Source organism: Vigna umbellata, chromosome 4 (genome assembly GCF_029865625.1).
Source record: "Vigna umbellata cultivar VRB3 chromosome 4, Vumbellata_1.0, whole genome shotgun sequence".
NCBI lineage: Eukaryota > Viridiplantae > Streptophyta > Magnoliopsida > Fabales > Fabaceae > Vigna > Vigna umbellata.
In genome coordinates, this window is record NC_142168.1 from 12,212,709 (window position 1) to 12,239,525 (window position 26,817).

The window sequence follows — 26,817 nt, forward strand, 5'->3', positions numbered from 1 at the left end:
CGGATGACATCCTTCAACGGATGTCAACATCCGTTTAAGGCGAAACGGATGTCGACATCCGTTTTGCTAATAAAAAACATGTTGTATATAAAATTATCTTTGTAATAACATTACTAATGTGTTTGGAATGACAGTGGGAGTTTTGCTTTTGTCGTATAGAGAATACGGTAATTTGGAATTAGACTGTAGTAGTGCGTTTAGCTGATCTTATCGTTTGTCATAGTTTTTCAGCATTCGTTTCTCATCATGCTCATAAATTCCTCATAGTTAATTTTCCCATCCTGCAAAATCAAAACCAACTCTACTGTTAGTCACAATTCACATGAAGAGCAGACATAGGAGAAAATTACTCTACAACACACTTTGTCAGAGTCTACATCCTCGAAGACTCCATCTATCGTAGCTTCATCTCCCATTTGGTGTACAGTGATAGCTTCCCCAAGTTCATCTCTCGTTATATAACCACTCAAGTGGAAAAATTATTTCAATCAAAGAAGAATTAGTAAGATTCAAAACTACAAAATAGACGAAAATCTTGTATCTGTATTTGTGTACCAGAAAATACAGATTTATAAAGCTTATAAAATTAATGAACTGAAGACTAACCCCTTGTCATCCTTGTCAAAGTAATGAAAAGCCTTGAACAAACTCCCCCCCTTCTCCAGTCTGTGTCGATCCATGGTGGCAGCAACGAATTCATAATAGTTAATTGTTCCATTCTTGTCATTACCAATCTGACAGTGCACGTGATGAAGAAAGAGCATATAACACAGTTTAGTCTTGCTTAATAAATAGAGAAAAAGCTTAAATATTTCTTTTCTCATTACCATGAACTGAACTTACAGCATTCAATAGCTGCCTTATTTCAGATTCACTAGGCAGGGAACCCAATCTGGATAATCCAGATTTGAGTTCTTCAAATGTGATAGTGCCACTGCCATCAGTATCCATATTGTTGAACATTTGTCTGGGGCCCTTTGTTTCTTCCTCTGAAAGATTTTCTGCTATTACCTTCCATGTTCAGAAATAACAAATTCTATTAGTTAAAGTGTATTTTACCTCATTTTTGTCGTACCAAGAAAGTGTAACACGATTTTTTATAATGAAACTTTCACTTTGCGTGGTATTTGATAATTTATTTGATTAAATTTGATGCACAGCTGAAAAATTTGACGGACCTTCATTGCAAGCTTCTTCATCTGGTTCATTGCTTTGAACTTTTCCATCCTACTTAAAACAGCACTGTCTGGATGCTTTTCTGATGCTTGACCACCTTCTTTCAACCATGGATGTTCTGGTTCAAACACATAATGTGATTTACTTGAATATTTAAAGTTGGTAATCCTGTTTGTGAATTAACATGTGTAACTGAGAGATAATAGTTAAAACTCTGCGTTGCTTATTACAAAAGAGTTACGGTGTGTGGAAAGGGGTGATGAAAGCATCGATCACTGTTATCTGAAACTAGTAAAACTATCAAAACAATAACACAAATTTACCAAGGGCCTCAGCAGCTGTAATCCGTTCCTTAGGGTCATAAGTAAGCATTTTTCTGATCAGATCTTTTGCAGCGTCTGATGTAGAAGGCCATGGCTCGCTATCCATATCTAACTTAACACCCAAAACGTCATCAAACACGCCTTTCTCGGTTTCTGAAATTCACAAACAAGTCACTAAATCAAGAAAAAAACAGCTAAAACTACATATGCTTATGTACTAATCAACGTTTCAGAAAGCTGCTAACGTATTAATGATTTGAAATTTAGTTCAGAATCATAAAGTCATGAACCAGAGTTAACAAATAGGAAACAAAGACTTGCATAATTTTATAATCTTTAATAAATTTCTGTCAATGACAGAAATGATATAAAAAAACCGTGTTAAGAATCGTACAACCTATTAAGTGTTAGACAATAAACATGCAACAATGCAATGACGTCTACATTTCTTATTTGATCCTTTAGTTTCTGAATCATAGACAAGGCTAGCAACTGCAACAATTGTTCTGGTTCTTCTGCCACCTGTAATAAGCCACATATGACATCCTTCAACGGATGTCAACATCCGTTTAAGGAGAAACGGATGTCGACATCCGTTTTGCCTTAAACGGATGTTGACATCCGTTGAAGGATGTCATCCGTCCAGGCAGCGTTGCTTTTTCGTTTCGTTTTTATTTTATTTGTTTATTTTATTTACAGTAATTTATATTTAAATTTATAATTTTAAATGTTATATATGATAAACGGAAATGGAGAAATGGAGAAATGGAGAAGAAGCTTTACGGAAGAGAAAATGATAAACGAAAATGGAGAAATGGAGAAGAAGCTTTATGGAAGAGAGAAAGATAAACGGAAATGGAAGAGAGGAACAGGTGCAGAGAAGTAAATCAGAAGTTTTAAATAAATTAAAATATTAAAATAATAAAAATAAAAAATTTTAACTTTTGAGGATATAATTGTCATTTTAGAAGGATATAATTGGCATTTTAGAAAATTGGGGAGGTGGAGGAAGAGATGTGTGGGGGTGGAGGGAGCAACTCCCTAAAACTGTTTGAAACAAGGAGGCCCATTAACATTGAAATAGTCATTATTTTCAAACTCAGAGAACAATCCCTTGGAACTACAGGAAGTGTAAATAAATACAAACGTAGAATATTATAACAATTTTGGATTACAAACACTAGCAATTAGGCTTCATACAAGTATTATAAATACAAACAGTATTTATAAAGAATATAATATGTTACATATTTCTTCAATATTTTTGTAAATAAAATATTAAATAATGCTAAATATATTTTATATTATAAAAAAAATCAATAATTTCAGTTAATATCTGAGAGACTTATTAAAAGGATGTTATAAGACTTAAAAAACACAAGAATTGCTCTTGATACAATTCTCCCAAACCATCGGCTAACAGTACAAAAAATACTAACATTAATACGTGACAATGCGAACCAAAACAATAATTGCTTTATTTTAAAAAGATCCATTTCATTTTCCTTCCCCTTTTAAATTACGATTTCCCACATTTTATAATTAAATTCTCTTAGATTGTGTTTCTTTTACTAATGATTTGAATGAAATAGAAAAAATGAATTTGAATAAATTTGGAATAGATTTACGAATAAAATTTGTGAAGAGTTTAATTGATATAATAATTTTTTTATAAATTAAAAAATAAGATTATCAAATTGTTTGATATTAAAAGTAATGTAAAAGATACTTAGATTTTATTTTAAAATTTTTGTAATGAATAAATTTTTTTAATTTACAACGGAAACTATTTCCACAACTGAATGTTCTCCGCAATCAAAATGTCTCCACACCCAAATTCTTCATAACCAAACTATCTTCTCGAGAAAAAAAAAACAAAATAAATAAGCTCCATCATCATCACCTCAGATCCACCAACTCTCTTAACCTCAAACCAAAGAAACAAAAAATGACACATTCAAATAAAATTACTTTTGTAAAACAACATATTTGATTTGTAAATTTCCTCATGGGACGAGGTGCTGATCCACTCTTTCCTCACCTGCAAATTACTCAAAAAAACACAAAGAAAATCATCAGAAATTAATACCTCCTATGTATGTATTGAGTGATTAATAACTTAAGTTGTTTGTGGGAATGTTAATGAGCAATGAATTGGTTGTGGAGATGGTCCTACAGAAATTAAGGTTGTGGGACCGTGGTTTTGTAGTGTGAAAGAATGAAAAGAGAGAGCAAAGGGTGAATGTGGGTGAGAGAATGAGTGAGCATGTGTGCATCATAAAGCTGCCACTTTGACCAATCTAACTTTTTCTCACTGCTTATCTCAATCATGAGGTTCCCTCTGTTCATTGGGCCCTAAACACCTCTCTCTCTCTCTCTCTGCTTTACAAATATCATTTTTTTAAATTAAAATTACTTTAAATATGCAAAAAATAAGCAAAATTCTCTTTAATTCATTAAAAACTATTGTAAATATTTTTTTTTTAAAATATGCACGCTTTTTGTGTTGAGAGAGAAAATAAAAATAATGGGATGATAGAATTTGGACACTGTTTGAAATCTGACCCATCTTTGATCTCCTCAGACACTGTCCTAGATTGCACGAGTGCAAGAGTGTTGTGTTTGAACTTTGATGCTGTATATGAATTTTCTTTTCCCTTTGGCCTTGTCGTATTACGTGTTTGTTAAAGCAGTGAGAGAACGTGATTCTTTTCACTGTACAAAAGATGGGAGTGTTTGCCAGAAGCCAAAAACCTAAGATCAAAACTATTAATAAGAATTTTCTTTTCTATTTTCCCACTCAACTTCTGTCAAGATCATCGTTAACTTTTTCAAACATACACTCAGAAACTTGTCAGAGAAATGACATGTTTCGGTGGAAAAAAAAAGTTACATATACACAGAAAGGAAGAAAACTGAAACTATGTAGAAATACAAACAAACATAACCAAAATGAAAGATTAAATTTTTCTATCTCTAGTGTTTAATTATGTGTTAATCTTAATTTACTGCAGAAAGGCTGAAGTTTCAGCTTCATTAGTGAAAAACATCAATGCATGCCCATGTTGGATTTACCTGTTATATCCATTCATTCCTACATTAATATTACAGAAACATATCTTATTCATAACAGAGACGCCATGTCTGCACAAAAAGAATGAACCTCGATATTCTGTCAGTACCCACTAATAGTAAACACGTCTCAAATCTCATATTGCCAAATATTAGCTCCAAACATTATATCATAAATATTGTAGTTATATGTTCAAAATTCAAAATAAAAATATCATTTAATCTAACTCAATATCGATCAGGTTTATATTTATTTTATATATTCTAAATTAATAAAATAATAATATATCCAGTTGTATACAGCACTCATACGATAAAGTTGTGAAATTAGATCACCGTTAAGTTATGATGTATATAAAGCATATTCCATGATATTTACCAAACACCACTATAGTAGCTGAAACGTGTTATGAATGAAAGCAAGTGCTTTGTGATTTGTCATTTTTAAGGAACAACCACCAAAAAATATACGAAAGTTGGTACCGAACCCCCAAAAATTTAAGGACGTTGATATAATTGTTTTGTTTGATTAATAGTTGAATGAGTTTGAATACATTAAATTAAATCAGAGGGAATGATAGAAGAAAAAAATTCTGAGGCCACAGTAGAATTTCTCAAGACATATGTTTTATATTTATTTGTTACATATTTTTTTTACGAGAAAACGTAAAAAAAATGTAGATAGTTATTTGTTATCTCTATGAATATAAATAAATAAAATTATTTCATCAACTAAAAGTTTCGCAGTTAATTATTCAAGGCGTGAATCCAACTATGTAAGTTTTTTCAAGTTAATAACAATTCATCACACAAATCAAGAGTCAATATTCTTGATATTATTCTATTAATTACAATGAATTATGATTCTTATTTCCCATACAATAATAAAAAATATTATTGAATTATTAGAATAATTCATCAAGAAATACGAATTTATATTGGAATAATACTCCATTATTTGACATTGAGTCTTTTCTGTCCCTATTTTAATTTAAAAATATAAAAGTGACAAGTATAATAGAATGGTTGTCTCAAGTGAAGACAAACTTTCTCCTAATATGCACTCAACATAAATTGGGAAAATTCCCACAAGAACAAGTGCGAGCAAATGAGATTTAAAAAAAAGAATATTTTTGCATTACTAAATCCGAAATATTAATTAGAAATCGAACTATTAGTTAGAAACTTTTAATTGTTATTGGGAAACTAAAAATCAAGTTCATAAATTGGCTATGAATGAAAGTAACAACATCAACAATACTTTGAGAAGTTTATTAACTGCATAATAACATACTCCAAACAGTAAAATAGTTTTGATATTTATAAATTAATGAGTTGTTTTGTGAATGGTGTGAATTATTGTAGAGAAGGAGAAAGAAAGTAAGAACAGTAAGGTAAAAAAATGTGGAAATAACAGTTAGTGAGTTTTGGAATAGCATCGATGTGCCATGTTAGCGCAGAAGCTAGCTATATAGTATTGTATGTGACCTATAGTGAATGTACATATTTTTACTGTTTGGACGCGTTCAAACACCAAGAGAAAGAAAATTTTAACCTAGCTAGCGAAACATTAGAAACTCTTGTTCACATGGAGTTTTTTGTATTTGAAAAGCTATGAGGAAGTCTTGTGAAACAGTGACTGAGAGGAGACATACGAAGAAGTGGATAAAACGGTAAGAAAAACAAAAATGATGTCGAAGAAACAATGAGAAAAATGGAAGAGAGGGTCATATCAACCACATGTGATAGATGCACCATCTCTTTTTCAAAATGCATTATAATGTAACTTTGAGTTGACAAGACCTCAACAAATACAGCCTACGTAAAAGACACAACACACTCTTCAACTCATAAGTACCCATTTGTGTCCTTCTTTTCTAGCTATATAAATATAGCTCTTATGCACCTTCTCTTTTCACTTTTAACTTTTAATTTCACCATTCATGGCAACATTCTCCTCTCTCTAATCCACATTTCTTCAATTATATCTTTTACAGATAATCAGTGCCTTATTCTTTCTTTTCTACACTAAAACAGTGTGTATTAATTAACCTTACAAAATGAACAAAATATGCCAATTATATATAATCATTAACTCTTCCAAACTACACAAGTTCTTCATTCAAAACAAACAAATCCAAGTAGTACTACTCCAAGTGCAGAATGGAAACTGAAACTTTTACTTCATTGCCATATTAATTAGCCTCTTTGCACGTAGAGAACATACATCTTTTATATGAAGGAACGTTACTTTCTCTGCTATTTACATAGGGAATTAATAATAAAGAGCTAGCTAGCAAAACATATATATATATATATATATTCTTTGTCTGCATGCTTGAACTTTGATCCTTGACCATGGCTTTGAGGAATCTGGTGTGTGCTGATCCATGGTATGAGCAAAGAAAAACGTTAAACTTTTGAGAATGTTTGTATCTAGTCATGCCAGCAGAGTAGCATGACTACACATCTTCTGATTATGTATAGTCTTCCTTTTTGCTCTTTGAGATACCCTCCAAGCCTTCTGCATGAAACCTTCTTCTTTGAAGCCCTCGTGGAATCTCTGCTCATCTTTGTGTCTATGCAAGCTTACACTTTGTAGTGTAGAGAGACAGATATGTATGTCTCTGTGTGTGTGTGTTGAAAGTTGAAACCACTTGAAGCAGTGTTATAAATGGAGCTCAAGAGGGCTTCTTATAGAGAGAAATGTGTGGTCCATGGTTCCGAAAAAAATGTGTATAGGCCCCTCAATTCAGATTCCATGCCCCCATTCTCTCTCCATCTCTCTGCACCAACATTTATGTGGCATCAACCACCAAGATAAGTGGTCGGCCATTGAATTAAGCAAACCAAATAATAATGTTTAAGTAAAAAACCAATTTTTACCTTAGATTTTTGAGCCCTCCATGGTTTCAACCTCATAATTAATTAGGCCAAGAAACAACGAAGCTTCCTTGTCATGTCCTTTTGACTATATTCTCCAATTATTTGTCCCACCGTGAAGTTTCCTCTAATTCAAAATCCAATCATGGCCTCATTTTAAAGAAATCTCGTAACTAAGTTCGTGGTGATTTAATCATTCATTCTGTTTAACTTATATCACAATAATAAGCACAATCATTAAGCTTTGTTGTTGTTTTTCTTTTTAGAATACATGTCTTCAGTACTACTAGTTAGGTATATATAAATGGGAAAATTGTCTAAAGTTAATTTAATTGGGTCTTGCCCATATGTTGATGTTCGTGTTCTTACAAAACTATAGCAGATTCCACCTTCTATCTTACACTAGTTCGTCTGAAAACTGTAATGGCAGGCTAATAGTCAAAGTTAGGCATGTGATTTCAAATATGGGATATAAAGACAAGGGTGTGTCAGAGAAGGTTATCTTAAAGGACATCATAGTATAAATGTAAAATGGCCGTGGCTCCACGAGTTATGGCCTAATGTGCTTAATCGTGTGGCATTGAGCAAGATTCTCTCACTGTCTGTAAATAACTCCACAAATATATAGAAAGATCAAAGATATATATAATCGATATCTTTTATTTCCATTCACATTTTCATCCGCTAATTTTGAAGTCAAAAAAGCGTATGCAGTAAAAGATGCAAAAAGAAATCAGTACTGATAAATCTGAAATTAATATCCAATGACACTTGTTCAAACCCGACCAATTGTTTCGACATTTAGGGTTTCATCTTATTTTAAGAAGAAGCATAATCCCACAGTTGTGTCTTGTGCTCCACCCATATCACTTAGAATTGCAGCTTCCGTTTTATATTTCTATTTTATTTCTTTTCTCTTTTGGAACCTTAAATGAAAGCTTTGTCGTGCCTGATTAAGTATATACGGTGGCATAATATACAAACAATATAAATTCCTTCGAGTTAACTTCTCTTACATATGCTGACAAAATGTCAAATTAATGATTATTCTTTCCCTCTTCGTATACGATGAAAACTTAAGTTAAGTTGCATGATTAAGATAACTTATCCTTCTATAAATAAAACATAGAAACTTTAGAAGAGAAAATAAGATAGCTTATCCTTATAAAAACTACTTGATTTCGTTACATGAATTATCTCTGGTTAAAGTTGTTGGGTATAAACAAAGTCTCACGTCGTATAAAATATGAAATACACATGAGTTTATATACACATAAGATTCATCCCTTATTAAGAGGCTTTTTGGAGTGATACCAAAAACAAATCCGTGAGAGCTTAGTCCAAAAAGAACAATATCTTACCAGTGTGGAGATCTATATTAAACCTACACGAAATCATACTCCAACATAATTTAAGTTTCATTTTAACATCAAAAAACAATATTCGAAAGTTGGTCTTATCTCTAGTCGTTGACTTTCAAACAAAAATAATGTAATTTTGATGGTGGATTATGAAGAACCGAAACATTTTGAGTTAGGTGTGGGAGAATTAATTGAAGGGTGTAAGCATAAGGGACATGGGGAGTTTAAAAATGTGGAGAAGGGGATCACTACCAAACTTGTCTGAACCATGTTCCTTTGGGGGGTTTCGTCTGAGAATATCTTAATGGACCAAAACGCAAAGCTGTAACGCATTAAGAAGACATCGGAGCACGTGAAATGCTCGTGAGGGGCATGGTTACTGCCTTTGATACTGTGGACACAACCTAGATTTTTTGCTTGGCGTTCACAGTTTGTGACACTCTTGTCCATTTCATGTTTCTGTAAAATCCTCCTATTTCTTCATTAATTAACATTCTCGTATTCTTTTCCTGATAAAATAATCAAAACAAACTCATACCTGATCTTCTGAATTTCTTGGTTTGATCAAAGATTATGCACGTAAAACCACATATCTCATTTGGTACGGTTCACTGTACTTGGTTACATTCATTCCATACTAGACAATGTACTAGGAGACTGCTAGCTAGTGATTCCAATTAATTATGAGTTTTCTGAGATTACTCAACTAATTACCGTTGGATCAGATATTAATTAAGAATCTTATAAGTGCATTTATTAGATTAAATATGCACGTTTTAATCCAAGGTTCAAGTGTGCAATGATTTATAAGATATTTTAATATGTGGAATAATTATAGGGAATGTTTATCTCAAAATATTTTGCTACTTAAAATAGAAGAGTGGATGACAAATTCATAGTATGTGTTGAACATCTAATCCGAATAAAAACTTTCTCCATAATATATCTCCGTCACAACTTGTCGTTATTTTATTATGATGTTATCATTTATTGAAATTACTCTTTCTGCAAAAGTGTGTTATGGTATTTTACCTTTATATTATTTATATTTTATATTTTAGGTGCTAGCAAATAATATAATAATGTTTTACTTAAAATTAGTATTTTATTTTATTACAATAATTTTTTTTAATCATTTTTATTTTCTCCACGATTTGTGGATTATCGTGAATATTGAGTTGGTGACATGTTTTAAGACTAAACATATGAAATTGAAGCTTTTGCTACTAAATGAAAAAGATCAAAATTAAATGTAGGATGTGACATAGGATATCTTAGCATTAATTTTAAATTGTTTCCCTTTAAGACAAAAATTATATACTAGCCATGCTAAAAGCATGGATGTTATTTATACTGAATGTCAATATTTTATTAATTTAGACTTTAATACGTTTTTGACATTGTAAAACAAATCAACTTTACTTTTAGTTTGTGATATAAATTATTTGACGTTTACCTCTCAAAAAAAAATTATCGTCTAAGTCAAAGCTAATAAGTAATTGAATTAAATAGTCAACATGTTTAAGAACATAGTTCTACTAATTATGTTGAGCAACTTACTTTGTTTTATCAAGGGAAGTGTAATTTTTTTTTTCATAAGAAGTATTTTGTAATTGATAAAATAATAAAGACAAATAACATAAGTTTTTTTCCTAAAATAAAATAAGCTGATTTATAAACTAATTTGTTTATAGGTTATTTTTTGTAAAGAAATTTTCTCCAAATAGATCTTAAAATTAACTAGATTTATCTTGAGCTTGGGTATCAAAGCCGGAAGAGTGTTTCATATCCTACACTTCTAACATCTCATCTATACTTACAATTTTTTCAAAAATTTTATTTTTAACTTTAATAAGTATTTTTTTATTTCCTTCTCTTTCTTATTAAAAGTTGTACCACCTTAATAATAATTTAACTTAATTTAAAATTTAAATATTATTTTAAATTTTAGTAATTATTAAAATAATAATTATATTAAAAATATAAAAATAAAATAATAAAAATCATAAAAATAATAATAATAAAATTGATTTAATATATTCAAACATATTAAATTATAAAATATTAAAATAAATTAAATAATTATTAAATTTTAAATAAAAACCAAAATTTTAATAAACTTGTTTATCGGATGTTAAAATTTGTAAAATATGCTAACAGTTTTGCTATTTTTTTAAAATTTAATAAATATTTTATTTAATTTAAAATTATAATATTATTTATTATATTTTTGTGTTTTAATAATTATTAAAATATGATTTATATTTTTATAATATATTTATTAAAAGAATTAAAATAATAATAACTAAAATAAGAGTAATAATAATGAAAATAAAAATAATATTTAAAATCACATTAAATATATTAAATTATATTAAAATATTAAATTAAATATAATAATTATTAAAATTTTAGAAAAAGAACTTGAAAAGATTTGTTAATCGGATATAGAAATTCGATTAGTTATGTTACGGATATCTATACCGATAAATAATTGTTTTTAAAATTTTATTTTTATTTATATTTTAATAATTATTTGATTTAATTTAATACATTTTAATATATTAAATATTTTATTTAATATAATTTTATTTGATATCGGATAAATAATTGTTTTAAAATTTTGTTTTTAATTTAAATTTTAATAATTATTTAATTTAATTTAATATCTTAATATAATTTAATATATTTAAATATATTAAATGTTTTATTTAATATAATTTTATTTTTATTGTTATTATTTTTATTTTAATTATTTTATTTTTACATTTTTAGTATAACTATTATTATAATATAAATTATATTTTAATAATTATTAAAATATAAAATTAAACTAAATAATATTTAAATTTTAAATTAAATTATTATTAAGGTGGTGCATAATAGAAGAAATTGAAAAGATATTTATTTAATAAAAAATGAAATTCTTGAAATAATTGAAAGGGTAAAATAAAATAAGATCTTAAAAAGTTAAAATTGAAATTTGTGAAGATGGAGTTAGATATTGAAAGTGTAGGATGAAACAACCAAGCCTGAATTGGTCCATATATGGTAGCAAAAGGAAAACAAACATTGGGATAACAAAAACTGGGCTAATTTTGATAGAACCTATGCGGGCCCTGTAAATTGTTCCAATGACAAAACAATAAAGATGGAAAAGTCGAAATGAAGCATTGAAAGAACGGGAATTACTTCCTGCACCCCATTAGCAAACTACTTCCTGCACCCTATAAGCAAACTAAAAGGTCAATTTTGCCCTCATCTTCTTCCCTCCTCTCCGTGCACCTCCATATGCTATCTTGCGCCTACCCTAATGCCAAATTATTCTTGAGAACACTAATAAAGATGCACGACACCAAGAACATAAAATGTCCAATTTTTTTCTTTTTCCTAAAGAACAAACACTCACCAAAGGAAGTATAAAACTTATGTGAGTGTTTGATGAAATAAAAGGGAGAAAAACATTTTATTGAAAACATGAGAACTTATTTGTTTAATAATAAATAAATATTTTTGAATACAACAGAAACTAATAATAGAAAACTAATAACAGAAAACTTAATAGAAAATCATATTAGAAAAGTGAAAGAAGATATGTCTAACTCCTCTCAAAGTAAACATAAAAATTATGAAGGCCCAATTTGAAAGTAATATTTTTTTTACGGTAGTAGAATGAAGAGAATATTAAGATCTTGAGAACCTTCAGAAATTTGAGAATCTTAAAAATTTTGAGAAACTTGAAAAATTGGAAATCTTTAGAAAATTGAGAACTTTAGAAAAGAAATGAGAATCTTCAAAAATATGAGAAATTAGAGAAATAAAAAAAGTAGAGAAATCGAGAAACTTGATATTTTTTAGTTGTTCTAATCATTTTCATGAGAGGACTTGTTCTTTTGAGTGGATTTGAGGAAGGGGATTTGAGGGGATTTGAAGATAATTTTTTTTGTCGTTTTTTTGAGCGAATTTGGAGGTAAATGAGAGTGAATTTGAAAATAATTTTTTTTAATTTGTCACGTCAATACAATTCTATACTAATTCTCACAAATTTTATTTTCAAATTCACTCTCATTTACCTTCAAATTCGTTCATAAAAACGACAAAAAAATTATCTTTAAATCCTCTCAAATCTCTTCAAATCCACTCAAAAGAACAAGGCTTTAATGATGGAGTGATCATCAATAGGTCGAGGGGTAGACTCATTTACGAAACTAAACTTGTTTTTCATCTATAACAACATCGTAATATCTTCTAATACCACGTGAGTGTTTTATAAAACATAAAGGAAATAAAACTTTAAGAAAAATATGTTATTAAAAATATGAAAACTTAGTTGTTTTACAATCAAAATATATGTTTGAATATAAAAGGGAAAATATAAACAATAAAAAATCATAATAAAAAATCTAATAAAGTATCATAATAGAAAACTTGTCAAAGTTATCTCTAACACCTTCTTTAACAACCCCTCATGTGCACTTTCAAAGCCACGTCATTGGAGTTCAACCTCACCAACCTCACCACTGGCGTTGGCGCTGCCATTTTTGCGCTTGAAGGAGTGGGTCTGACAAGTCATTGAATCGGATAATTGCAAATTGTTAACTTACTAATGTACCTCATAAAAGATGTTGTAATTATCATTCGATAAATGTCGCTATTAAAATTACACCTAAAATTTCAAAAATCCTAAAATATCAACCAGATTTCTAAATCGGATAAAAAAAATCTAATTTAAAGAATTTACCATACTTTATTAATAATTTATCTCATATACTATTAAAAATATTTGTAAGTCTCTTAAGTTATTAAGTTACGTTACTTTGTATATAAATATGTTATTTTTTTGTGTATTAATGTTTTAGTTGTCGTATTTAACTCATGTGGATTTTATCCTTAGAAAAATTATCCAATGGTTGATAACATGTATGTGATAATGACTTTATTTAATAATAAAAAAATAGGTTTAAACCCTCGTTTGGTTCTCATATTTCATATTTGTTGGTCAATCTTAAGTGAGTCATCTTTTTTTTCGGTGTCAATTGCGTCGATAAACTTGTAAAATAGAACCAATTAAGCCATGTCCGTTAAGTTTTCACTCACGCCGGTTGCTAACATGGTGCACGCTGACGTAAAAATATTTTATTATGTGGATTTTTTTTTAAATTAAGAGTTTTTGACATGGCAAAATTTATTCATAATCGAACCAAGGAATTTGTCCTCCATAACCTCACCTCCCTCACTGTCTCCGGCGTCCAAATCAAAGCCTCCAGCCCCTTCGTCATCCTTCGCAGGGAGCAGGTTTAATTGGATCTTTACTGTAAGAAAAATCAATTTGTATCAATTGAGGTTGTTTGCTTGATGGTCCTTCGACCCTGCGAGTGGTGCAAAGAGACTTCTGCCGGGGCCTTTCACTTTGTTCTTCTCTTTTTGGGAACAATGGCTTAAGTGGGTCTTCCTTGTCAGAACCTGATGCCAAACACAAAAGAAAAAAAAGGGATTTGTGGTTCTTTTGAGTCAGAAAAGCAATTCACTGTTTATTGCACTCCCGCCCATATTTGTCATACTTGATTTTATTAGTTATTCTATCTCCTCTGCGTAAATGTCCTCTTTCTTGCAAATCCGGTGCACAATTTCTTGGCATTATTGTGATAAGTTATGGTTTGATTCTGTTATATCATTTTTTGTATTCTATTGATTCCTGATTACAAAATGAACAAGAAATAATAAAACATCATAAACAAAAAAAATAGAGATAAATCCATCATCAGAGACATCATAAAAAATATCAATCAAGAAATTAAACAGATTCTTGAGAGTGTGTGAATATCACTTTTAAGTGATTTTTTATCTTCGCGAGTGTTTGAATTCACCAAGGTTGATCTTTTTCATTGTTAATGAGACAAGGTCATTGTTACAGATTTCACTTTTGTCCATGTGAAGAAGATTTCTCGTTGAAGAGGGTTAAAGTCTATTTACAGTCATTAGACTTAAAATATTGGATTAGTAATTAGCAATAAGTAAGATTATTCTTAGCCTACATACTTTGAATATACGAATATAATAGATGTTAGAAGAGGTTTATAAGAAAATATGGTAATGAAACTCACATTAAAATAATATTTATTTATAAAGCAATCAAACCCCTTATTGTGCCGAACAGAGACTTTATATCTAAGTCAGTAATCACCCGTTCTCCTCTATCACAGTTGAGAGAGGTGTGAAATGAGTCATTAAGCGTTGTTCCTCTCTTTTCTTGAAGGTGTGAAATGAGTCATAGTTGAGAAAGCAATTCACAATTTATTCATAGTTTATTGAAAGTGACAAAAGTGTTTCTAATCAATTATATTATACTGTCAATTACAATTACAAAAGTGTTTATCCAATGTAGAGATTCTGAAACTAAAGATCCCACAAAAGTAGAAGACAAACACATACTAGAAAAGCAGGAGGAATTTCCACTTTTCTTGTACACCCAAAAGCCACATGCAGATAAGAATTTGAAGCCAACCAGTGTTACTACGTTACAACATAACAATGTGACCATGGATACAACATTAATGTTAAGTTATTGATATTAATGTTGAGTTAAGGGAGCTTGTAATGTTATTGAAATACTCAAGCTTGTCCAAATAAGAAGATTTCTGAGCACAATCAGGAGATTTAGTTACACTATTTTCATTATTTTCGTCCACGAAATCCTTTAAATCTCCAATGAGTTTATTGTTCTTTGCGTCCAACTCCTCCTTGATTGAAGTCCAACCCATGAAATCTGAGAGAGTCATTCAAGGTGGTGTATCTGAAGAGTGAATGTTGAAATTTTCATCCTCAGAGTCTGGGAAGTCCTCACAGACATTGGTAAAGAATCCACTGAAACCCTTCTGCTGCTCCAGCGCCACCAACAATTATCTTTCCTCGGCGCACAAGCCTTCAACCTGCAAGAGAAATACAAAGATCTAAAAACCCAATTGGACTAGAAGTCGTCGCTGTAGAGACCACCCTACTCGCGATCTCCACCATGCCTGAACACCATCTTCGCACAACACCATCAACACGCATCTGTAGAGAGAACCAGACCGCGAACATCTTCTCAATCGCGACCTCCATCATCAATCTCACGCAACCATGGCAACTTGCACCTCCATTCGAAACCTGCACACAGATTCGAAACCTCAATCACAAAGAGGAAACCCTATAATTTTAACATAAACCAATTAAATTTTGTCATTTCATAATCTTTTAATTTAAATAAAAATTCTACGTAATCAAACAGTACATATCAACATATTAAGTGGACACCATGTCAGCAACTGTAAACGACCTCAGTGAAAACTTAACGGACAGAGCTTAGTTGGCTCAATTTTACAAGTTTATGGATCCAATTGAGACCGTAAAAAAACGATGACTTGTTTGAAATTGATCAACAAATATGAGGATAAAACGATGGTTAAACCTAAAAAAATATTTACGTTTCTTTTATATATTCAAATAACTAATTTTGCTGTGCATATGGAAAGGTCCGATTAAGGATATCTTTTAGATAATTCCATAAATATTTATTTAACACTAACGTTTGATACCATTTGCAAATCTATTGTGTTCCAACCTATAAAAGTGATAAAGATAAAAACGTAATGACTCAGATAACTCGTTTTTTTTTTAAATATAAGAAATTGACAATTATTATTATTATTTTTGTATAACTGCGCGATAAAATATTTGTAGCCATTGTAAACGGAAATAAATAAAAAAAATAAGTGACTTGTTATTTATACCATGAAGCAGTAAAATACAATACAAGATAGTGTATATAAAATAGGGTTAATTCTAATAATAATCAATTGTTAAAAAAAAGAAAAAAACTCAATATACATAGAATATTATCACTGAAATGAATATAAAAAAGTTCATAAATATAGAAATATGTGTTAAGTTTATCATTAATAACTTTATTTATCATAAAATAAAAGTTCCACTACTAATTTGTCAATCCATTTCACACTAATACAAATATATACTTTATCAGCTAGTGGTACTAAATAAAATTATGCTAATCCAATCTTAAATATATACTTAATAAATTCTTTGTACTAAATAAAAGTATGTTTGTCCAATCTTATATCTTGTTTTTTTATAAAAAAATGTTATAATTTTTAATTGTAAATGTTTGTTTGAATAAAGAATTTTAATAAATAAATGCACAAAAACATTATTTAAATATTAAAAAATTAGTAATGGTTAAAAAGTATATTAATATTAATAATATTACATAATTAATGTTAGTTTAAATTAATATTAAATTTTTTTTAATACATATATTAATACTTCAAAAAGTTGAATAATTATTTGTCATCAAATAATTATTTATTAATATAAAAAAATAATATAAAGTGTAAGATATCACACTAAATTACACTTAAGAACATGAGCAAACAAAGTCTATTATGAAAAAAAATCAGTTTAAAAAAATCAGTTTAAGTTAATATTAAAACAATAATAAAGATGAAATGTTAAATCATTTATATTGTTTTTTATGAATAAAAATAAAAATACTTATTTGATTCAGACAATGATTTCTCTCAAAAAAAAATATTAATAACTTTGAACATATGTTTACAAAATTACAAGTACCAATGTCATCTTTTTGTAATACTTTAAAGAATCCCTTGTTAATCAAAGAAACCATGACAAATTAAAGTAAAATCACTCTTCAAAAAAGTTTTTGAAAATCCTCATTTCAAACATGTTTTAAAAAATAAATAACCTTCATAAACTCTACATAAATAAAAGTCTACCCATGTATTCACCATAACTTCCTTTAAAAATATCAGCACACAAAGTTAATTGAAGACAACTCTTAGTTGCATCATGAATGAAAGAAACTTATCATATTACATCCTTAAATGAAATCACTACATAGTTTGAATATTAAAAAGTTTAGCACAAAAAAATCAAAAAAGACATTACTCATAGCTTTTTAAATTTATTTTGAGTCATCTTAATTTGAAAATAACATAAATAAAAACTATTGAATAATGAAATTTACTATGATTTCTCATCTTCCAAATCATTTAGATAATCAAACTAATAACCATCACTTTAATCAATTTAAGCAAAGCTATAAAAAGATTTCATAATAAAACAACCAAATTGAGAAAAAAACAAAAAATCTTAGAAAGCTTCATTTAATTATTCACACGCATAATAATAAAAACAATAAAAAAAACAAATAAAAAAAATATTCAACCTCGTTTACACATAAAGAACACATAGCATAAAACTACTTCTTTTTTTTAACCTCAAAACAATAAATAAAAAACTATACAATAACTTCAAAATAACCAAAATTTTAGTTAATAACATGATATCCAACAAAATTAAATTCTCGCAATCCACACCATTTATCATAGAATAATAAAAAATTTTAACAATTAAAAAAAAGCACATAAGTACCATCCAAAAGAAAAATCACATAAATAAAAAAAAGTAAAAAAATGAAACTTCCTTCACGTCGAACTAACAACAAAATACCTTGTTTTTGTTAAAATGAGAATTTGGTGTTTATTTTACCAACATTTCAACTGATATCAATTAAAATATATTCACTAACTAATATTTCAATTTTTTATAAAAATAAAATATACTTTTAAAATTCTTAGTTAAAGACATAATAATGGACATGGTTAAATGATGAGAAAAACATGAAAATAAATGCTAAACAAAGTATTTCTAGACGGAGAAATAAATTCAATGTGAAAGAAGAAAACTTGAAAATTTTCTTTCCGTCCAAAAAGGTATTACATTAGTTTTGTAGTCTTGGAAAAAGTGAAACAAGCGGAAGAATCAGAAGATCAAACCTCCAATTTTCTTCCAAGGTTGATTTTCTCGTGTTGAACGCAAGCAACACATTTCCAATCAAATTTTCCTCACAACTTCATCATCATCATCTTCCTCAACAACTCACATTCATCCATAACATATTCTTCAAAATGTAAAACCCATGCTCTGTGCAATTGCATATTGCAATCCAACAGAGCATGGTTTAAACAAACAAACAAAAAAAAAACATGGAACACAAGCTCATAGAAAAAGGTTCACCAACTTTGTACCTTAAAATTATTATTCCTTCCAAAAACATATGCCACGCCGATTCTCAACATAAGAAAATGATGCACTATTCATGAGACCGTCCACTATCCTTTGTAGCCATTATTGTACATTTGACCCTCTCAAACGTGTCTTTCTTTCACGTTCTCACCGTAAGATTCACACCTTCCTTCCACCGTCCACCTGTTAACCCAGTAATCTCCCTTTGTAGCCACCACTTTGCACTATATATATAAACCACCTTTACCTTCTTCACATCACACACTCCATAGCCTTCTCTTTTCTTCTCATCTGAAAACACCCTCAGCACACACACTTTTAACAATGGCAGCCTTCTCAAGCCATGCCATCAAAACCATCCCTTCATTTTCCTTTCAGAAATCTGTCACCACCAAACCAGCTTCGTTGTTCCTCACACCCTCAAATATCAAACCTTCATCACCCTTCGTCTCATCAAACCATTCTCTTGCCAAAAGTCTCAAGCTTAACTCCACTTTGCCACACTCTTCTTTCACTTCAGTTCCCAAGAAATCTTTCACTTGCAGAAGCCAGGCTCAGCCTGTTGACTCTGGTAGACATACCCAATTCTCAAATTTGTTTTTTTGTAGCTGAAATTGAACTGGGGTTTGTCTTCTTTAGTCCTCTGACGTCACCCTTTTGGTTTCTTTGCTTGATCGCTCTGCAGAAAAAGTCCAAGAACTGAGTGTGTACGAGATCAACGAGCGAGACCGTGGCAGCCCTGTTTACCTCAGATTGAGCAATAAAAGTGTGAATTCCCTTGGTGATTTAGTCCCCTTCAGCAACAAGGTAAGTTTCTTCAGTCTCGGGACAAATTCTAGACAGAGTTTCAGGTGTTTTTGATGTTGTTATTCCACCAAAGTTGGAGTTTTTATAACCTAATCTGTGTTAATCTTTAATGTAAACTTTGTGGTAATCGGTAAAGTAAAATTTCGTATCCTAATCAGCAAACAACTGTTACCTTTTTTCTGCATTTGAAGATTTACTTTATGTATGCTAATTTCATTCGTACTGAATTATTTGTTGTGTTGTACTATGTTCAAACCTTAACTTAAGTAGCTGCAGAAGGTTTAGACATTCCTTGTTATTATGATTACACCGAGGCTGCAGAAAATGTTGGATTTCCATGTGATTGATTTTGTTTTTGGACATGTGCAGTTGTACACTGGAGATTTGCAAAAGCGCATTGGCATAACATCTGGTATTTGCATTTTGATCCAAAACAAAGCTGAAAAGAAAGGGGACAGATACGAAGCAATCTTCAGCTTCTACTTTGGAGACTATGGTCACATAGCAGTGCAGGGACCATACCTTACCTACGAGGACTCGTATCTGGCTGTGACTGGTGGATCTGGAATTTTTGAGGGAGTTAAGGGTCAAGTGAAGCTGCATCAAATCGTGTATCCTTTCAAGATTTTATACACATTTTACCTAAAGGGTATTAAGGATTTGCCTCAAGAGCTTCTTGTGAAGACTGTTGAACCCATTCCTTCTGTTGAAGCTTCCCCTGCTGCTAAAGCCCTTGAACCCAATGCCACCATTGCTGGTTTCACAGATTAAAGTTCATCTTTTTATTACTTTTTTTTTGTTGGCTTTTTGTAGTTTGATAAGAGTTTCTTAATAACAAGTGGGTGTTTGATGCTTTTCTTTTTGAAGTAGTGGAGTTTCCATTTGATGAAAAACTTGACATTGTTCCACTGGTGGTGTTTGAACAAATATCATGTGTAACAAAAACAAGTGTGTTGGCCACCATTGGTGTTGAACTATTTATATGTTTTAGTTACTGTTTTTTATGCCTTTTCGAAGCAGCACGTGTTTTTTTTTTCCTTTTTATAATATCATGGAAAACACTTTAACATTTATTTATTTAATATATTACAAAAATAAAATAGTCAGAAAAAAATAATTTTTTATATTTTAAAAAAGTAAAATAAAATACAGTATAAAAATAAAATAATCATAAAAAAAATAATATTTTGTATTTTAGAAAAAAGATAAAAAAAAAGATATACATTATAAAAATAAAACGATCATAAACAAATAATTTTTTTTAAGAAAAAAAGAATAATTATAAAAAATGTTACAAAAAGATAAATTTTTATATTTTATTAAGAAAAAATAAATAAAAGGATACATAATATAACAATAAAATGATTATAAGAAAATAAATTTTTGTATTTAAAAAAAGTAAAAAAAATAATATTAAATAAACGTAAAAAAATTGGCGTTAAAGTATTATTTTTTTTTCTGGTATGTTATTATGTTTTCAAATTGTGGTTGTGATTATAATACTACTTTTTGTATATTTTTTGAAAACATGTGCCTTTTTTTTCGTCAAATCGCATGGTTGGTTTTGTATGGATATCATCATCATTAACTTTTTCCTTTTTTTCTAAGTGTGATTAGTTGTTGTTACCTATTAATCATCGAAATAATTATTTTTTTAGATGGAATTTGGTCCACCGTTGTTATTCCTTTATCATATGGGTTTGTTGTCATTGACTTTGTCATTAAATATTAATCTGTGAGTCAATACTTATATTTTCAAATTGTAAAGGTTAATTTGATTAAATTTCAAATTAGAAAAACTAATGAAAAGACTTTTGAAATTATAACCTATAAATAATTAATTAAATTTATATTTATGATTAAATTAACGACTACCGGTGACTCAAATTTAAAAATCGCAAAAATAATTCAAGAAATGATAAATCTATTAATGGACTTAATTCCTCCATTAATAGTTGATGTCATCTAATTCTCTCTCTCTATATCATGCATATATAATGCCGACAACTTCTAAACCCATCCATTTGATCCAACCAATTTTATGATTACTTTTTTTTTTATACAAAATTTTGAAATATTGTTTTTTAAAAAAAAAAACTTTTTTTTAATCAGTGTGTCAATCACTGTCAACAATTTTGCATTTGAGATTTTTTTTTTTGCATTAAATGCATTTGGGATCAACATAAATGTTAAGATATGATTATTTGGATTCTTTATCGTAATAATTAATTGCCGTGAAATCATATGATAAATAAAAAGCATTTTTAATAATATTTAATTGTCATTAAATCATAATAATTAGTTTTTAAATTTGTTGTGTAAATATATATATATATATATATATATATATATATATATATATATATATATATATATATTATTTTTACAAAGTTCATATTTATAATTATTATTTTAGAAGATAAATACTGACCATATTAAAAAGTAATTAATATTTAAATATGAGTATTTTTTATATTTATAATACTATATAAATAATATGATATGCGGAATAGAAGAACTTTTTTAATTTTGTTTCTTCTATTGTTGTTAATTTTTCATTACTCATTTTCATTTATCCATAAAAAACTGTCCCATATTAAATTTAGTCTCGATTATTATGTTTATTTTACACAATCTTAATTTATGGACATGCAACATTTATTAATAAATATATCAATCGACCAGTAAATATACACAAGGAAGGTAAAAAATTATTATTATTTCTTTAATGTTTTGGTCATATTAATCTTTATAACCTCACTAGCACATATATTAGGAGCCGTTAATTTACATTTTCAATTATGTCAAACGAAAAGACAATCAAAAACTATTTTAACAATTTTCATTTTTCATTCTAGAGACCAATTCAATCAATTACTTGTAAGTTTAAGAACTATTTTGTTATTTAATCAATTTCAGATACTCAGTTATCCTACCATTACAATTGAACAATTAATAATTCACTCATTCATTTTATAATGTAAGATGGGATATTATGGTATCAACCTTAGGCTTCTTGGTTTTAATTAACCACGATTTCGAAAAATGCCTTTATAATTTATTCAACTGTCGTATTCAAATTTTGACCACTTCTACATAATATTACTTTTGAATATTTAATAAACACGTGCAGCCTAAAACTATTTTTTTATATATATTATGATTATTGGTTTTTCATTTTATAATCTTTGATTAGTTGCTTGCTGCCATGCATTTCAAATGGCTTTAATACTCCGTTATTCTTTCTAAAAAAATACCCATTTTATTTTTTGGTTTAATTTAAAAATGACCATGTACTACATTCATGGAATTTTTTAAATATCAATCAATAAATATTATATAATAACATGCAGCAGATCCTTTCCTGCTAATATAATGGTTTCATCTGATTGAGGCAAGTCATGATTCATGAATCAGTCACCATTGAATCCCCTGGTTGGCTGGAGCAAGTTGTGATGGGAATCAATGGCAGTGATGACACTGGGAAAGTAGTTTCAATATAAGCACTTTTTTCTTCTTTCTCTTGATCTTCATGTTATATATCATTAGGCTAAATGGTGTTGAAGGATATAAACTCATTATTGCCATTGATTTTTATCACAACATGGTCTGATCTGTCAGGAACCTCATATTTCTTATTTTCATATATTTTTTTTCTCAATTCACCTACTTTTTATATTATTGCTGGGTTGGTGATGTTTTTGTTAGAATTAATTTAAATTTTATTTAGGTAAAAATAGGAAGGAGAACATTGTATAGGTTAAAGATTTACTAATTTATTTTTTCTTAAAATTTTGAATAAAAAGTAGTGTCAATTTTTTATATAATTAAGTTTAGATTTTATTGGTATTGTGTCTCTTAATCAACATCTTTCTCGATAAAGATAAATCTATCAAGTGATATTAGAGTCAGATTAGACTTAATATAAAAAGAATTATATTTTTGTTGTTTTTATGTTTTGTTAGGAAGGTCAGAGAACTTGTATATGGAGTTTTTACATAACAACATAAAGGTATTTGAAGGTGAATGTCGTCTTATATGAAAGCCATTTAAGAGAATTAGTGTTTTAATTGCTAATTTTAAAGCATATATGTGAAAATCTGCACAGTGCTGTTTCATGCTCTGCTTTTCCCGTTTTTGTCTGCTATGTAACCGATGGCTAGACATATGTAAAATTATTAAACTTAAATTATTAGGAATTAGAGATACAATATAGGTGAAGCAACTAATAATTATCTGGAAATTTTATTTTGGAAAACATATTTTTAAATGTTTCTGTGAGTTTAGGAAATTTTGCTACAAAAATTATATTTTAGGAATTTTATTCTTAAAAAATTGTTCCAGAAATCTTGAAATATGTAATCCCAAAGTCACTTTTCCTGAGGCAAAATGGTTATTCTGAAATTTTAGAGAGTGGGTGAAGAAATTGTGGGGGTACAGGAAGTAAAAGCTAAATTTGAGACCCTCAAAATGAAGAGTTGGGCTTTTGAAAACCCGCCCATTATTTTCTTCGCTGCCCAACTTCTACCAAAAAATAATCTTGAAAGAGTATTTTCAAGTTTATTTTTGAATTTGTGATTGTTAAATAAAAATTGATGCGTTACAAAGTAAAATTTTCCATCCTAAGAAACTTCTCATGTAACAGAAAAATTCAAAAGGTTAAAAGCTAACGTACTATTTTTTTTTCAATCAGATCGAATTCATTTCCCCTCAAAACGAACAGAATCTCTGGGAATATATGCACATCATCTCTGATTTAACTTTCTTCGTGGCCCTCACCTTTCTTGAACCTATTTTGGAAACATGTATATGGCTGGTTATACAAGGGAAATGTAAGAAGTTTTTGGAATTTATCAAATCAAGTTTATCAATCATATAATTTGACGTCATTCCACAAATATATCACGACAAAACAAAAAGCAGTCACACAATTATTTGTCTCTCCCAACCTAAACTGTTTTCAAACGTGCATGCTTCAAACCTAAGTTTTTCACTTCAATTTTCACGGTTCTTTTATTCCAAGAATATATAACACAACTCACGAGTGGATATACACAACCCCAACTCACAAATGAACCCAAATCATTTGTATTATAGTAGACATGTACTCTTACTCATGGAGTTTATAGACGAGAAAATTTACTCGAGAGATATAATATTAATTAGATATGGAGTTTATAGACGAGAAAGTTTACTCGAGAGATATAATATCAATTAGATATGAGCTCAATTATATAAAGAAATGACATTATTCTTTATTCAAAACTTTACGACAATAAGTTAATAGATCTACAACTCTATATAGTGTTTTATTTTCTTATTTTTATACAATATAAAACTTAAACTCAAGTTAAAATTTGGCTTAATACTTCTCTTGATTCCTCGAATCATGACGTTTGTTCAAAGTAGTCTTACCTTTTAAAAAAAGTTTTAAATTGTCCCATATTTCGTAAAAATGGTTAAAATTATTCCTTTTTTCTTATGGCATTAAAAACTCTAACAGTGTAGATGTCTCGTGGCCAAAACTAAATGATTTATCCAGTTAGTAATTACATGACACTTTAAGGTCAATTGACTTGGTAATGTATGTGAAAAGGGTCAGGGTTCGTGCAAAGCGCCACCACAGGGCCACCATGCCACCATTAGTGTCACCATAGGTTCATCTTCTCGAGCAATCAAACCTCTATAGCCACCACGCCATCAACATCCATGCACGAACATCGCACCATCTTCATTGTGAATTGCAGAACCACCATCGACCTTCATTATGAACCTTCCGCAGCCATGGTGACCTGCACAAAATCAGATACGCATGAAACCGTAAATCGTGTCTCGCCTCCACCGCAACCATGCTCCTTCAATTGCGACGGTCCCTGAAGAAAAATCCCAAATCTAAATCGCGATTCACCCCTTCGAACCCTAATTGTGAGTTCCTTCTCCTCCGATTCAAAACCTACATTAGAAATCAGGAAAGTCCAGAACCCAAATCGCCTAATTCGAACCTCCACGACCAACATTCAAAAACCCTAACCTAAATAGCATCGCAACGACGAGCTCATCTCCTCCATCACCTTTGCGCACTGCAAACAATTCTCCTCCATCTTCGTCTTCTCCACAAACTTGAAGAACCCATATCGCGTTCTTGCGAACCACCATGACCAATAAACATCTCCTTTTTTGCATCATCATCTTCTTCATCGCAAAAGAAAGACAGACATCATCTCCATCAATCTCCATACTTGAAAACAGAGAAGGAACCACAACATAGAAATCCCCTCTAATCACGCCACCGTGAGCTCCTTTGTGTAATGGAAGAACTAGTAGTAGCCGTATATGAGGGTTGAAAACCTTGGTTCGAGAAGGAGAAAGCGTTTTTCGCGAACCCTAATTTGGGTGGGAAGGGGACTACCACGTGACAGTTCCTCATTGCTTGAGCTTGCCACACAATCACTAACTGGACAAGTCATTTAATTTTGGCGAGGAGGATAACTACACCGTTGGAGTTTTTAATGCTGTAAGCAAATATGACTAACTTGACACGTTTTTACGCAACATGGAACAATTTTAAACTTTTTTTAAAAGGTAGAACTACTTTGAACAAACATCATAATTCGAATGATCAAAATAAGTATTAAACCCTTAAAATTTTAACAAAAAACTTATTTAAAATATAATAGAGACGAAATTAAGCATTTTGACAGTAACTAACTTGCTATTAAAAATATAATAAAAAGTATTAATAAAAAAATAGCTTGAATAAAAATCTCTTTATTTATTACCATCGCTGATAAACACTAAAGTAAGTTGTATTAACGGGATCTAGAGCACCTCTTCAAATAAAAGCTTATGCACCAAATTGACGAAAATGAGAATCATAATTGCATGAGCAATATGTCTCACTTGTTATTTATTTAATTCATGTGTAACTTTCAATCATCTTTTCATATTAAAGCATGTATTTATTGGAATTAAATATTAATAAAAAAATTCAATACTACACTAAGTTGTATATTTACGAAGAAGTGAGATATTTGAGAAAGTGAAAGTAAGGAAGAGATTGGTGAATATTTATGAATGGCCTAGCCTGTTGTGGA

At 29.5% G+C, this 26,817-nt stretch overlaps 3 protein-coding genes across 3 annotated transcripts; 1 reads left to right on the forward strand and 2 right to left on the reverse strand.

Moving 5' to 3' along the window:
• Positions 1-227: 227 nt before the first annotated feature.
• Positions 228-4,587, reverse strand: LOC124842744 (calcium-dependent protein kinase 2-like). The gene is made up of 7 exons (XM_088112610.1): positions 4,575-4,587; positions 1,500-1,652; positions 1,179-1,294; positions 844-1,011; positions 607-734; positions 363-465; positions 228-281 (listed from the first exon to the last, which is right to left on the reverse strand). Exons 1-7 carry the CDS (start codon positions 4,585-4,587, stop codon positions 228-230), a joined length of 735 nt encoding a protein of 244 aa, XP_087968736.1.
• Positions 4,588-6,728: 2,141 nt separating this feature from the next.
• On the reverse strand, positions 6,729-7,360 carry LOC124848147 (small polypeptide DEVIL 3-like). Its single transcript, XM_047325788.2, has one exon. It carries the CDS (start codon positions 7,140-7,142, stop codon positions 7,008-7,010), a length of 135 nt encoding a protein of 44 aa, XP_047181744.1. The 5' UTR covers positions 7,143-7,360; the 3' UTR covers positions 6,729-7,007.
• Positions 7,361-19,120: 11,760 nt separating this feature from the next.
• LOC124836473 (allene oxide cyclase, chloroplastic-like) lies at positions 19,121-20,683 on the forward strand. Its single transcript, XM_088114739.1, has 3 exons — positions 19,121-19,487; positions 19,602-19,723; positions 20,093-20,683. Exons 1-3 carry the CDS (start codon positions 19,241-19,243, stop codon positions 20,492-20,494), a joined length of 771 nt encoding a protein of 256 aa, XP_087970865.1. The 5' UTR covers positions 19,121-19,240; the 3' UTR covers positions 20,495-20,683.
• Positions 20,684-26,817: the final 6,134 nt, after the last annotated feature.